Consider the following 16,557-nt stretch of genomic DNA (forward strand, 5'->3'; position numbering starts at 1 on the left):
TCGGTCCTGGGATAGGGGTTGTTATAAAATTGGATGGGTGGGGTTCTGTGGCCTGCCTTGTGCAGGAGGTCAGACTAGATGATCAGATTGGTCCCTTCTGACCTATGAGTCTATGAGTCTAAAAGAAAGATTACGGTAACAAGATGTTCTTCTGAGTAGAAGACATCATATCTTCTATAGTTTGCCAAGTTACTGTCATAATACTAGGGGAGAAAACAAACTAGAGCTACTTTTTGGGTTAGGTGATTTCTTGGATAATCGCTGGCTGTTATGGTTTGTTGTGCTACTGCCAATGCGAACTCTGATTTCTTACTTTCTCAGTTGACTTTTCTTCTGGCAGTTGGTATATTTGGCACTGAGTGTATAAATGAGACTGCCTTCAATTTAGCAGGTCTTGCATTAAAAAGGGCTTTTAAAATCAGGTCCTCCTTAGTTCTGGGGAAAAATCTAGATTTTGAGAGCAAAATTATATAACCAGGTTGCATCAATTTGTTGTAAGTAATGCCCCACATTACTTTAAACAGAGTTCATGTTATAGGTCATTTCTTCTGCATCATATAATTGTATAATTACGTACAGAACTGATTTTATACTTAGTTTTAAAAAAATCCTGGCAAACGTTTACATAGTGAACACAATTATATGTTTCTGTGTGGTATTTTATAAGATTCACAGTATAAAATGTGCACTATTGGTGTACTTTTAAACTTTTACTTTTGAGGTTAGAAATCAAAGTATGCCTGATTTTCTTTATCTTCATCTCATCTGCTTTGAGTTTAACATACCTTTCTGAACAAAGACATGTTTGTAAAGGATATTAAGTTTTGTTTTGCCTTCCTCTCCATTTAAAGTACTCTGTGGACCCTAATGTGAAGTTATGATCCCCTAGACTGATTGATATATGTGGAGAGATGACTCTGATGATAATTCATTTTTCAGCTAGTCATTTAGATACTTTGATTACTGTGTGTTTAAGTAATTATAACACAGTGTTCAATGTTAGTCTTGTTAGTGGGGAACACATGGGAAACAAGTTACACATTATTCATGCCCAACAAAAGATGCACTATGGTGTGACCATTTTAATTCCTAAAGCTAGATTAGAAACATAGGACTTTAAATTATGTCATACTGTGAAGTAAATAAACATAAACTGAATAAAAAGTTAAGTACATAGTTTTTTGGCATAAATATTTGTTTTGGAAAATATTTGTTACTATATGAAAGAAACTAGTATGTTTGAATTAAGGTTTCACCTTGCATGTAGCTCATTAAAATCGCACGTAGCTTGTTTCTAGGTTTACATGAGTCTTAGATATAATGCAGTTTGCCTGGTTCCTTGAATAAAGCATTTTAAGTGTAAATACTGAGAAAAAGATAAACAACACCCATAAGTTTTAATTGGAAAACACATTTTTTGTCTAAAAAATTTGTGCACAACCATCTAGTGACAGTGAGTAACGTTTATAGAAAATCTTGATAATATTTAGTTACCAATAAACCACTAGCACTTAAATAACACAAGACTGTTTATTTAAAAAAATCACACCACTATTTCTTGACATGACTTTTGAAACAAAATTACATAATTTCAATTTTACATTGTTTACTCCATAATTAATTATGATTTCATAATGTCTATTTCTATAATAGGATAATTGACCGCTTAGATGGAGTTCGTTTGTTGTGGTCCTTATTGAAAAATCCTCATCCAGATGTTCAAGCAAGTGCAGCGTGGGCTATCTGTCCCTGCATTGAAAATGCTAAGGTGAGAATATATTTACAAAAATATAATTGTTTATAGATAAGGCTAAGATTTAGTGACTGCCCCCAACACCTGCTGCTCTGAGGCCCCGGAGACTGCTTTTCGGGCCCTCCTCACAGCCAGCCACCCTGGGACTGCTGCTTGGGTGCTTCCTGAGGCCAGCCGCCCAAGCAGCAGCTGGAGTGGCTGGCCCCAAGGCATCCCCCAGGACTGCGGCTCGGGTGCTCCCCACAGCAGCCTCTGGGACTGCTGCTTGGATGCTCCCTGCGGCCAGCTGTCTTGGGCCGCCCAAGCAGTGGCCTGTGCAGCTGACCGTGGGGAGCTCCAGCCACTGACCCCAGGGCCAGCTGCTCTGGCAGCCCTGGGATCAGCTGCACCAGCCACTGCAGCTGCAAAAGTCACAGGAGTTGCAGAAAATCACAAGAATCCATGACCTCTGTGACAGAATCACAGCCTTATTTATAGATCATAATCACATTTTTCTCATGATTTTCAATAATTCATATTTAAAGTCTTGCTAATTAGTCACCTTTTACTTGTATTCTTTTAACTGCTTTAAATAATTTAATATATTTATTCGAATATTTAAAACACAACTACAGAAACCCATCTACTGCTCATAGCAACCTGGTTGTCCTTAATTGTACTTTCTCTGTTTGTAAAATGTCATCTTTATAATAATGTAACCAGAAACGCTGCACACTGTTCCCAGTAAAGCATCCTGAAAGGTGCTAGTTGAACAATAATGAAAATAAAAGTGTTCTATTAACAGACCGTGAACAGCACAGCTAGTGGCTCTCCTCTACCCTACATACCTCAACCATGTTCTCAGGGGAGCATCTTTTGGCTTGAGAGCGTATTTCAGTCTCCATGCCAATGAAATCCTTAGATTCTCTGCTCAGACTGCCAACGAAAAGTGCCAGTTGTGAATGGTAGTTCTTGTGCAGGAGTAAGCTGTGCACAGAGAACTGAACTATTAATTTATTTCATATAGATTGCCAAACAGAGATAAAAAGGTGACTATTTTCCTTTACTGGTCTAGAATAGATTAGACCCCATGATCGATGGTACAGTAAATATGAAAGGTTTTGTTTCTCTTAAGCATATCCCTAAAATATCTAGTAGTCTTGCATCACAAACTCTTCTACAAGGCTGGAATGATTTCTTCCAATTTCTAACGAATGACCCCATTAACACAAGTTTTGATTTTCCTTTGTACTCTGTCACTGATATAAATCATTCTGCACAACGTTTAAAGACCTGATCCTGTGAGATGCTGGAGCCCCTTGGAAGTACTAAATCAGTGATACTCAGGACTGAGGCTCACGAGCTGCAAGTGGCTCTTTATTGTGTCTCCTGCAGCTCTTTGTAGCATGATATTAAAACACTGTGTGATTTAATTATTAACCAGTCTAAGTTATTAGCCAATCTGGATGCTTTTATTAAGTTATTAATCAATTGTAGTTGATAAAATAATAATACCTGGTCAGTCATTAAGTTGTGATAATTATATATACTGTATATAGTAAATGAAACAATGAATTCACACTATTGTGGCTATTTTGGGTAATGATGATCGCTAATTTGGCTCCTGAACTACTGATGTCTGAGTATCACTGTACCAAATGCTCTCAACTCCCACTGAAGTCAACATTTCCTGTGAAGAACTAAGCAACTTAGAGGATCAACAATTTCTGTGTATCTACCTTTCTTTTTAATGCTTTATAAACATCATGAAACAGTTGAAGGGATGTTTCCTCATGAGTTTGATTCATAGATTCAGCATCTTACAGTTTTCCACACTGATTTCTAGAGACTACTTACCTGCCCTTTTCCCAAACTAACCAAGTCATTCTGAATTCTATTTCCCTTTCGTTTTTATTGACACGCTCTCCTCTAAGGTTTTATATTAACAAGTGATATGTCACATGTATTTCCCTTCTTTCAAGAAAGGGATGCACCTGCCTGTATCTTGGACTGTTATTACCTATACATGTTGCCTGTATTTGACAGCTAAGACTTTTCATTATACAATTGAGTAGGTGTCCCATCACTTGGGCTTAGGGACTATACTGGGTATTAGCTCACCTGGCTCTGAGAGTTGTATTGCCAGAAACCCCCACCCCACCCTTGAAATTCCTTTCAAAGGTGTTTTTCCTGGGGTATAGAGAGCAATGGAAGAGATATTGTAGACTTAGGCTGCATTAACTTTCTGTTGGTTTTTTCATTGGTTTTGTGAAGAATGGGAAGCTATGTACATCATCATGCCAGCCCCCTCTCCCACCTCTCTCTGCCTAACTTAAGATCTCTGATCCTGCAAAAAGATCTCTGTGTGTGGCCTGGGAAATAGGGGCACAGTGACATAGAGGCAGTTACCATCCTTTCCCCCAAGCATTGAATGGGAGAAGATCCACATAAAGGGACAATTATAGCAGCATAAGCGGGGCTGCTTGCATGTAATCAGAATTATTTCTTTAGTTACAGATAATATTTACCTATTCACATGATCTACCAAGAAATGCCATGCACTTGATTCTTCTCTATATATTGTGAGATAAAATGGTGTCTGTGTCTTTAAAACAAGCTTATGTACTGTGGCTTCCCCAACCCTATCTAGTTATGTGTAAGCTATGTGTCGTGTAGCTCTGGGCCTAGGATTTGGGTTTAACTTCTTTTTGCTTCATTTTGGATGAGCTGCAGTGGTTCTTGTATGCAGTGTGCAGGTTATAGAGGGTGAAGCAAAAGGGAATGCCCATTGTAACCTGTATTTTGAATATATGGATTTTTATAATTGTGCCATACAACTGAACAGCCATTTTCCTGCAAAAACATGTAATGTTCATGGAATTTAAAAATTATGTTCTATAACATTCATATTTATGTTTTGTGCTGAACACGTGCGTTGAGTGTTCAGTGTACCAATGCAGTTCTTTCTATACTGAAATAAAATAAATTTCCATAACTTTTACTGAAACTAATTAAAAATACACTAGTTTAGATGTTGTAACAGAGTTACTGTGCTGGATCTATCTATCTATCATCACACTGAAATGGCCTCTATTACCATAGTATCTAAGCACCTAACAATCTTTAATGTATTTATCCTCACAACTCCCCTGTGAGATAGGAAAATGCTGTTATCTCCATTTTACAGATGGGTAGCTAAACTGCAGAGAAACTAAGTAACTTGCCCCAGATCACGCAGGAAGTCTATGGCACAGCAGGGAATTGAACCTAGGTGCCCTGAGTCCTAGGCTAGAAGAGACCACACGTACACCATAGTGCCTAATTTGGGTCACTATGCTGTAGAAAAGATGTTGAATTAAAGTTAAAACTGCTGTTTGTTAATACCAATACAATGATTTGGTTACTGTAATATTGTGTGTGATAGATTTAAGACATTTTTTAAATGAAGAGGTAGGTTGTACTGGCCAATGCATAAGCCATTCCACCTCTGGAAGCTACAAATGATAGTTTGCTGGTCTGAAGTTAGTCACTGTTTTTATATATCAATAAACCACTACACATGGTGGATTCCAGAGTGGCCTAAGAATGACTTGTGAGCAAGCAGTTGCGAGTTGGCATCAATGTGATCGAGGTAGTGGAGCTCTGTGGGAAAATTTGCACAACTGCCAGTGCTACTAGTCATCCACTTTCATGAGCATTAAATTAATTTTCAAAGTTTATATATAAACTATAAATATATGAATACATGCCTCTTTTACAAAGCAAGAATAGAGGAGTTGTGTAGGTTATTAATTCAAAAGAATGATCTTAATGGAAACAGATTTAGATTAATTAGTTTCTTAATTCAAAACGTAAAAACCGCTACTATAGTAATGTTGGTAATGACAGAATATCTGTGTACTGTCCAAGAAATGCAAATAATTATGAAAAAGTGAAAAGAAAAGTATACTCAACTTATTGATATTGGAATGTTAAATTATGTGTTATGAATCATGCTACCACAAAAATCATTATTTATACCTTTGTTCCAAAGCACAGCAATCCAAACAGAAAAATGTAGCAAAACTCTACAAAGGTTTTATTAATGCTATTGTGAAATTTGCCTGTGGGGTAGCAGACAAAGGCTCTTCACACCACTGAAGGTGACACTATCAATATGATGATTTTAACTGATACATTAAAAACAAAATCAGTTTCCTGGTAGAGGAACCTTTAAATAGTAAATCCTGACATTTAAAAAATTGTTATAAGGGTTTTCTGCTCCTCTCTTTATGTTTAGAGAAATCTTTTGGGTAGTCCTGAGAGCAGAACACTAAACATGCTCAGGCTTACCCATCCTCTCCCCTACCTATTCTCTCTGGGCACACACCTGCTTGCTGTCTGTTCATAATTAATTTCAATTTCAGCTGCTGATGTTATTGGTACACATCCCTTTAAAGGGATTGGGGAAGGATGAGCCCCATGAACAATACACTGAAACTGACTATACCTTAAAGTGCAGTCAAGTTAGTAAAGCAGTAAAACTGGGAAAAAAGGGAAAGATTTCCCCCACCCCCAATCTCTTAGCGATTACTTGTAACAATGTAGTTCAACATTTTCAGATGGAAGTGTGCTTTTCAAGTTGATGGCTGTCCTTGAAGCCCTACATTAAAGCTTCATGGGAAAGCTGCAGGCTGAGCAGCCATGCAGACTGTGTATCCCCTGCCTTCCATGAAAGAGGATCTCTATATTGGTTCCACATAGGTCAACACAGAAGGCTAGGGTGGAATGGATGGGTGGGGCCATGAAATTGGCATTTATGCAGATCCAGTGGCCTCCACACTTGCAGCCCATATCTAGCACTGGTGGAGTATGTGCTACTTTCTTCTTCATGCCACATGATTACTCAGGCTTTATGCAGGAGAGGGGCATTTCACCTGTTACAGAGTCATTTAACATTACCATATGTGTAAACCTACAGTGAACCTTTGTAACAAAGAAAGTTTGTTGAGTTTATAAAGCTTTCTGATGTTTATAAAATAAAAATATTGCCAGTTACTGTTTTAAATTAGTGGTGATAGTTTGTTTCCACATTTCAGTAATAAAAAATGTTAGAATATCAATTTCAGTAGTTCCCAAACTTTTCTGAATACTGTACATAAAGTTATGCTTTTTGTTCTATGGCTTTTTTGAAAAGATATATAATGTCACTTTATAAATATTTGTGTCTGCACCATGTTTTGTTTAAACCTGTGATGTCAACATTCCTTATATGAGCACATACAATACTTTCCAATTTTCTTGTTTTCTTTCATATGCTTCTTATATTTGCATTCCATTTCCCTATTTTTTTCATGTAAACATTATACTATTTTACACATCAGTTGGGACCCTACTTTTTTATACTCTGCTAATTGTAAGGAATTTGATCTTATTTTGTGTAATTTTAAAGCCATGCAACTGAGAGCTAGAATTTCCTAATACTAAATTCTTATATAAAATGTATTCCTGTTCACTGAAAGAAGATCTGGGCCTACGTTATCAAGAAGACATTAATTGTTAATTATCAATAAGAATTATTAATTCATTTTCTTGGTAGGTTCTACAATATGATAGGTTCCAAAACAACATAAAAAAAGACATGGTACCTACCCTAACATGGCTTTCATTTGATAATAAAATGGTTTAAAGTTGTCTGATGTAGAAGTGATGCTTTTCTGCAGCCCAGCATCTACCACAATTCTGGACATCTGGGCTGCTCTCCTGTCTCTGCAGCTTAGGGAAGTGGATCAGCATTTTGGCACCAAATGGTGTCTGACCATGCCCCTCTGTTTGAGTGCCAGATTCTTTGCCTCTGCAGTAGAAAACAGTGATAGTTTCTTTTGCTCTCACGCTTGCTCTTTCTATTTTAAAATTTCTGCCCATTTTTGGGGCAATGGGCAGCATTCATCCTCTTTCCTGGTTCAGTTAATGCCTTCAGGGGTTTAACCATCACTGAGCCTCCAGAACAACGTCTCCCTGCTGGCTTCTCTGACCCTTACAGGCATGATAGAACAGGCAAGAAAGCATCTGGTTAAATCCAAGCAGTGCTGTATATGTGAGGCAGCCTTCCCAGGTTTAGCAGACTCAGGTTGCAGGCAACTCAACTGTACCGCTTCCTGGGCGACATCCTGATCAGAGCTCCATTGCAGTCAGCAGCACACAGGGCCACATCTCGGATGTTGAATCTCCTCTAGGCACATATCTTCATCACCAGTGCCTAGAAAAGTTCTCTGGCTCCGTCCACCAGAGTAACCCACCAGGGGGTATAAATAGACACTTTGGTAGTGAAAATCTACCCATCATTAGAAAGATTTCAGAAAATCTGGAAATTTATTTTCTTGCTCCAGAACCACAGGAGACCTGCTGAAGCACTGTGCAGGATTCCTGGTGTTGTGCATAGGGATCACTCCATGGGCACAATCATGCATCAGAAGTCTTCAAGCCTTCATATTAAAGGTCTGAGGCCACTCCCTGGAACACATAAACAATCATGTACAGGTCTGACACAGGTATTCAACTGCTTACAATGGTAATCAGCCCACAACAATGTCTGTAAAGGCATGTCCACTTGCCTTCCGGGCAATGGAAGTAATGAGGTGGGCTGAACAGTTCCTCCTTTTCCCTAGAGCAATCCATATCAAAAGGGACCTGAACCAAAAGGCAGACTGGCTCAGCAAGCACCAAGTTAACAACTCTGAGTGGTGCCTAAATCAGCAGATTTTCAACTTAATTGTTCAGATGTTCAGCATCCCTTCAGCCTACCTGTTTGTGAATCATATGAATGCAAAGAAGCCAAAATACTTCACAAGGCAGATCCCAGGTCTGTGGGGACAGATGTCTTATTGCATAGTTGATACGTTACACATATCCACCCTTTCCACTACTGGGAAAGGTGGTCCAGAAAATAAAATGAGAACAGGCAGTAGTAATACTGATAACTCCTCATTGGCCAAGGAGATGTTGGTTCTCAGACCTGACAGAGCTGAAACTGGAACCGCCCACTCCAGCTTCCATGGAGACAAGATATCCTTTTGCAGGGTCCTCTTCTTCCTCCACACCTGAAACAGCTTCAACTAACATCCTTGCTATTGAGATGGAAGCACTGGAAGTTCTCAGTCTGTCCTCCAGAGTCATGAAGACATTGTTTTCATCTAGGAGAGTATTGACACTAGAAGTGTACACTTCTATCTGGTCCAGATTCAACAACTGGAGCCAAAAGCACAAGGCAAATGCCAGAAATTCAGGAATTGCAACCATTCTGGACTTTATTTGTAGAGGCATAGACAGAGGCCTTTAGCCCAGTACCATTGCATATCAGTTGTTAGCTCTTAGTAGCATGATCTTCAAAGGTTCCTCAGGCTTCTTGGCAGACAGTCCACAGGTAGCCAGATTCTTTTGAACAGTCCGATTAGCCACACCAATGGTCAGGCCACTCTTCCCAAAATGGGAGCTTCCACTAGTTTTGAAGGCCCTGACAACCCATCCCTTCAAGTCTCAAACTTTAGTGTCAGCCTATTTTTATCCATTAAGACTTGTTTCTTAGTAGCTGTCACGTCTGCCAGGCAAGTGTCAGAGATGGCAGCCTTATCTATACAGGAACCTTACTGTGTGTTCCACAAGGACAAGGTGGTGCTCAGAACACCAGAATCCTTTCTTTCTAAGGTAAATTCCTCCTTCCAGACTTCCCAAAAGGTTGTGCTTCCTTTGTTCTGTCCAAAACCAGAGCATGAAACTGAAAAGATGTGGCACAGCTTAGATGTCAGAAGAGCATTGAAAATCTATCTCAAGTGTACAGAATCCACAAGAAGAATAGGCTGTGTGTCCTGCCAACCAAAATGCCAGGGACTCAGTGCTTCCAACTCCTCCATCACTAGATGGTTTAGACTTTGTATTATGAAAACCTGTGAATTATCAGAGGTTGCTGTCGCAGAAGAGAGCAAGGTGCAATCCATGAGATCCTTAGTGACCTTACGAGCAAGTGTGTCCTCTTCAGCAATTTGCAAAGTGGACACTTGATCTATAGCTGATATCTTCATTAAGCACTACAAGGTGGATTTTCTGTTTTCTGCAGAGACCTCCTATGCTGGGAGGATGCTTCAGGCAGAAATAATACAGACTTTTGAGTGAGCTCACAAAAAGGGATGGTACTTCTTTCCCACATAATCTTTATTTTATAAACCTTGCTACATAACAACTCACAGCTCGCTACTTTCCAGAAATCCAGAATTGTGGGAGATGCTGGGCTGCAGAACGGAAAATTTCTTACTAATAATTTACTGTCTGCTAGCAGGGTCTTCCACAGTTCCACTGACCCTGGATGGTTCATAAGCCTAGTGTCAGATATTAAGTGGCATCTTTTAAATCAAGATTGGATGTTTTTCTAAAAGATATACTCTAGGAATTATTTTTGGGAAAGTTCTATGGCCTGTGTTGTACAGAAGCTCAGGTACATGTTATACAGGTCAGGTGATCACAATGGTTCCTCTGACCTTGGAATCTATGAATTTATTAATCTCCATTGGACTAATGTATACAGCTATTTCATTATCGCTGAAATAGTAAGTTTATAGTTTGGGAATAACTCATCTGGCTACAAGCGGGAGCAGAGAGGACGTGACCAGAGCTTGCGGCACCAAAATGCTGATCTGCCTCCATGAGCTGCAGACAGAAGAGCAGGTCAAATGTCCAGAATTGTGGGAAATGCTGCTAGCAGAAAGGAAATCACTGGTAAGATCTTTTTCATTATTTCTATATCTCAATTTGTTGAATTGATTACATATTTTTCTTTTAGTTTTTAATGTCTAACAGGAGAAATAACTGTAGTTTCCATCTACATCCTCTCTTCCCTAATCATCTCTTATGCTCTTGGTAGGACTGCTTCCCTCTGCCTTCATATACAACTATACACAGTGTTCCAGCTGGATTCATAACTGCTGCTGTTCAGAAAACAAAATTTAGATTCCATGAAAAAATTTAAAAAATTTAGAAAAAAAATTCCAAATCATTATGAAAAGTCAAAAATTAAAAAAAAAATTGGGGTGTAATTTTGAATCTATTCCGGAGTCACAGAGCCTGACTCCCTGGCAACCTATCAGGCAAGTAGATGGGGAAACCCAGCAGTCCACTGGGGTCACTGTACGGTTACTCCATTTACACTTTTTGTCTCATACTGGAAATACAATGGTGCTTTACAAGATGCCATAAAAGGCAAGTCGTGATCTTTCCTCCATGTCCACAAAGGACCCTTACCATAGTAGTTCTGCTGCTTTTGTGCAAGGGAAATCGGATTTGGGAGCTCACACAGGAATGTGCACTCCTGAGGGCCACAACTCAGAGCACAGAAAGTGTCCTGGGAGACTGGAAAGTTGGAGGGGGGCAGATCTGATCCCATCTTTGGGGGTGGGAGGGGGAATGCAACAGCCACAAAGGCTACTGTGGCCCTAATGTTGCAATAACAGCTGTGAAATGGCCTGAGAAAGGGAAGATTCTTTCCCTCACTCCCACTGGCTCTCACAGAATGACATTCTGGTTACTAAGTGTCTGGTTTTCAACTGGAAAGTGCAGTCGAAAGGGGACCTGTGCAGTGTCTGGTCAGTACTGCTGATCAGACACCAAAAGTCCGATTACCGTAGTAACTGCAATTGGCCTCTGCTGCTGGGAGGGTGGGAAGAGCAGTTGCTGCTGGAGGAACTGGCTTGCAGCTCTGGCGGAGAGGAAGGTACTGGCATTGCCCAGGGAATGGATCCTGACAGCATGAGGCATTTGAGGAGCAGGCCAACAGCTGGGCTTGTCGCCCATGATGGCCTATCCCACCTTCTCAGCCTGCTGGGGCCCTGGCTCTCTCTGACCCCTTGTTCTGAGAACCTCTCCACCCTGCTGTGTCAGTCCCCAGCCTTTCACGCTGGGGACTGACCCTTCCTCCACCCCACTGTGCCCCAATTGCCCCCAGCTCCGGCGACCACTCTCCTCCGCCCTGTTATGCCCCAGTTGGGCGGGCAGGCAGACAGGCAGGCTCCGCATTAGCTCCTCTCAGCCCAACTCTTCAGGTGGCAAGTGAGTGGTGGGAGTGGGTGCAGTGAGCAATGGGGGGCCTGTAGTATCTGGTTTTGAAAATTGGAAAGTTGGTAACCCTAAGAATGCCCCACTGAATAGCTTGGTTACTTGGCTAAGGATTTTGCCTTACTGCTTAAATATGGGCAGCAACACATAACCAAAGTATTTGGTTGTTTGATGATTGCTCCAGGAAGAGTCAGAGAAGTAATCTGCCCTCTCAGGCCACAGTAGCCTTTGCAACCTCAGTGGGGTTAGAAGGACAGGAAAATCTGTGTAGCATCAATGCCACTACCCAGCCCTGCCCCCCTCAATACACTGGCAGAGCTGGGCATCCTACTGGAAACCTGTCCCATCTTGTGAGATGGAAACTCATCAGTTCTGCAACCCTGGGAATCTTCACAACTTCTGAGGTAGGGGGAGGATTTGCCTTATCAATTCTGCAATTATGAAAGCTTTCTCAGCTTTGGAGGAGGGGCAAGATTTGCTTGTAATATGAACAATGAATAGACATTTCCTTATGTAAATACCATACTCCCTCTTTTCACTAAACAACAGAAGTAGAGTACTGTGCCTGTTTTGTTAGTTATCTAAGAACATTCATAGATGGGAAATAATATGTATTGTATTTTTTAAAACTAAGGTCAGAATTTTGACGTTTATAAATTGCATTGTGCTTTAATATGCTAAATTATGGGATTGGCAATGGAGAGTAAAAATGGACAGTTTCCATTAGAGGAAAGGTAGTATAAAGATGACTTGATAATTAAAGTTTATTTGAACAACCATACCATCACATTTTTGGGCAAAAGCAATCAGAGTTGACAAATTAGCTTTGACATCTTAAGCTTTGTAAGAAGTTCTAAATGTAAAATACTACTGATTTTAATGGAGAAACTTTTATATGTAAAATGAAATATTTTTAAAGATAAACACAATGTGTTTTTGCAGTGCAGTATTTAGTTTTCAAATAAGAAAAGCAATGGAATCTTTAGAAGAAATGAGAGAGGAATCTGGTTTCAAAAGAATGTTTTTTATTAATGCCTGGACAAGTACTTTATGTCTCAATTTAGAGATGATGAGCTTTGTTTTCTCAATGGAAATCACTACCCCCAAATTAGGTATAATATGGTAATGGGAAAACCTCAAAAGGGGCCAGAGAACTTGGCATAAGAACCCCAACATTCAGCTGTTTTCCAAATCTGTATTTTCTGAAAATTAAGATAGAAATATTACAATACTTCTGTAGTTGGTGTTCCCAATTAGGGAACACATTCTTTAAGATGAGGCTTTCTGACAGTATTTCTGCTTCTATCAGGAGCTAGAAGTGTAGAAGTATGTGAAAATAAAAATTAATGAAAGAAAAGTTCAGTAGATTTTGCTGAGGTGGTGTTTGAGAGGATCAGTAAGATGTACAAATCAAATGTGTGATTAGAAAGCGATAGGCTGCAACTTCTCTTAGCATAACAAACAGGGCTCTTGTCCTCTGAAAACCTGACAGATATTTGTTTTACCTGTATATTTATGATTGTAAGTCTCTCACTGTTCTGACGACACAAGTTTTGGTGCCCTGTAGTTAGGGGCAAAATATATGAGAATGTACGATTTATTTTGGTCTTCTGGTCTACTTCTTACAATTAAAAAAAATAGTTTAACAGCATATCCTATTTTTATAGGTTTTCTCCTGTTTTTCATTTAAGATTTAAATATTACATTTCAAATGTCAGTGTAATAATAATTGAAGGTACTTATTCACTTGGTAATAACTTTTTGTCCATTCTACTTTTTGATTTCTGCTATAGATACCTCAGCATTTGGCCTCTTGGTTTGTCCAGCCTAGGATACAATTTTTACCTTATAAACAGGAAGCATCCACAGTTTATCAAAACATACCAGTAGGACTTTACAGGGAAAAATACGTTTAGTTTATTTATTGTCGATGAGAATGAATAATATTAATTTTTTAATGTATGAAGTGTGTTGTTTAGAGTTATCCTTACAAGGCAGTATTCTTTCTGCATTACCCTCAATGAATAATTCTTACTTCATGAGGACTATTCAAGAAGTGAAGTACCACTTGATGAGTAAAAGTTGTTGAATGAGTACCAGAAGTAATGTGGTAAATTCACTCAAATACATTTTCCCCTGTATCCAAATGCTGGCATTGTTTTGTAGTATAACTATACAGTAGGATGCTTTCTAACTTTTCAAAACAATACTAAAGGTTTATATTTTTTTGAATAACTCCATATGTAACTTATCAAAAAGAAAATAAGAAGTCTGAACAGTGAACCTAAATATGTTTAATACATTAGAATTTTATAGTATATAAAGGCTTATTATGTCTTATATGTACAAAGTTAATAGTTTAGCCTTAGGCTTGAAAAGTGACACTCTCCTCTCCATGTTTAATGTCAGAATCTTATTATTCCCCAATAGCAAACTAACTGTTGAGCCAAGATTTAGAAACAATATCATTTACATTTCTATAGTAAGATTTTAGGATTACTAGTATATATTAAAGCCTCACACACTAGCATTTGGCAATGACAAACCTTTGGGGTTTGACTCACAAAAACGTTATGTGTTGATTAGTTTAAAAGGTGCACTTTCGTTATAGAGCAGAAAGGTTGTATGTTTTATTCCTAATTCAGAAAGAAAATTGAGTACAAAGGAGATCTCTGAAGCCATATATGATTTTTTTGTTTTGTTTTGTTATGAAAGCAATTTGTAGACATAACTGCCATAGGCTACTTGAACATTAAATGGGAGTCTGAGAACACAAACAACTGAACACTTTGGTAAAAGAAATACTAATAGTATGAAGATCTATCTCATTAACACAGATATACTCATATAAAAACATCTAAAATAAATGTGGCAATTGTATACCTATAGGTGTCAATAAACACAAATTCAAGTTGAAACTTAATGTAGTAAGCAAGGTATATGGTTATGTTAAATGATACTAAAAGATTGAATTTGAATTTAAATATCTTTACAAGAAAATCTTTTCAAAAGGTCTTGTAAAGAGCAGAGTATGACATACCAGATGTACAAACTCTCAGCTCTACTTCTTTCTTCTCATTATTATCCTGATTTCCTGCTTCTCTGCTTTTCTTTTTTTCTTTCACAGACCAGCAAACTGCACCCACAATCACATATGGGAAACTTTCCTGACATGTGGTTTCTGCAGTTTCCCTCTGCTTTTCATTACTGATAGAAGGTTCTGTCCCTGTGTTTAGCTGGTTTTACAATGGATTCCCAAGACTAAGCTTTCTTCCTTACTACTGTGTTGTTTATATGCTAGCATATCACCAGTCTAATTTCACCTTTACAAAAGGCAGAATATATATTCTTACCACAGTAGATATTGATCATGGAGGGCTATAGTTTCCATGTATGGGCCTGGAAAATCTGAATTTTAACTTTTTAGAGATTTTTACACATCTTTACATCAGTGGGTGCGGCTGGGGCAGGTTACCTCCTCTTCATAAAAGAGCCTTGCCCTTCAGAAGCATGCAGGGAAATCCTATAGAATTTGAACCATCCATAGAGGCAGAGGCATTTGCAGGGAGGCCCAGTCCTTCACTTCAAGAGGATAGAACTGTAGCAAGCAGAGCAGGAAGCAGAGTAGGATAATGCAGATATGTTCAGCATTAACTTTTGCAGAAATATACTTGCAAGTTGAGGTGAGACAGTGACCATCCACCATCCTTCTGCTTCGCCACGTCTTGAAGTCCTCACACTACAGTATACTTTTTAAGAGGAAACGTTTCACAAAGCTGTTACTCTTCCCTTCCATGTCCTGCCCTAGATCTGTCCATTAGTACTAGTGGGGAACATAATAATCTTAGAGAATGAATTTCCAGATTGAAATATTTGATTGTGACCAGTCATCTGATGTCTTTGGGCAGTAATTTTAAAGTTTTCAGGGAAAAGAAGGATTTTCTATCAAGAAATCTTGCTGCTTCTTGAAGTGATAGTCCCTATGTGTGTTCCACACATGGGTATGCATGAGCACCATGCGCCTGAGTCTGTTGCTGTAAGTAAGTAGTCTGCAGTTGTTCTCCTCATACTCCAAACCAAGGGTATAAAGGGCAGTGCAGACCAACACCTCTCCAGTTCTTTCTTAACTGCTGCTGAGTCAGAATTCTTTGTATCGCCTTGGTTTTCCTCTACTTTAATATCTTTAAATACAATTTGTAAATAGTTTTAGTAGTTTTTAGTAGTTTAGACTTAGTGTGCTAGTGTAGTTTTATAATTAGTATAGTTAGCTTAGTTCTCCCCACCCCATGGAGCATCCCGGAAAGGATGAAGTGTCCTGAGCCTCTGTTTGGGGAATGGGCGACAGAGGATGGATCACTTGGTGATTACCTGTTCTGTTCATTCCCTCTAGGGCACCTGGCATTGGCCACTCTCGGAAGACAGGATACTGGGCTAGATGGACCTTTGGTCTGACCCAGTATGGCTGTTCTTATGTTCTTAGATTAATCAAACCATCCATTTACTGGTATTATTTCTGAAACCTCATGTCTCTGATGAGGACAAACTGCTTCACTCTGTAGACGTCTGACAGGCTCAGATGTTTTATCTACAGAGAACAAAAACAATTAGAAAAACACCTAGACTTTTCATCACTTTTGATTAAGGGGTCAAGGTCTATCTGCACAGAGACTTTCAAAATAAATCTCTTGCTACATCATCCTTTGTTACCGGCTGTCTTATATTCTGCCACCCCCACCCAAAAAAAG

General features: G+C 39.0%; 1 protein-coding gene across 5 annotated transcripts in view; it reads left to right on the forward strand.

Annotated features, from left to right (window-relative positions):
* Positions 1-16,557, forward strand: part of ODAD2 (outer dynein arm docking complex subunit 2) — a 173,819-nt gene that overhangs the window by 109,353 nt on the left and 47,909 nt on the right. For all 5 annotated transcript variants that reach the window (XM_050939024.1, XM_050939023.1, XM_050939022.1 and 2 more), the window contains one exon: positions 1,654-1,768. In XM_050939024.1, coding sequence (XP_050794981.1) covers positions 1,654-1,768 — 115 coding nt within the window. The remainder of the gene's footprint in view (positions 1-1,653; positions 1,769-16,557) is intronic.

The sequence above is a fragment of the Gopherus flavomarginatus genome, chromosome 2, assembly GCF_025201925.1.
Source record: "Gopherus flavomarginatus isolate rGopFla2 chromosome 2, rGopFla2.mat.asm, whole genome shotgun sequence".
NCBI classification, from domain to species: domain Eukaryota; kingdom Metazoa; phylum Chordata; order Testudines; family Testudinidae; genus Gopherus; species Gopherus flavomarginatus.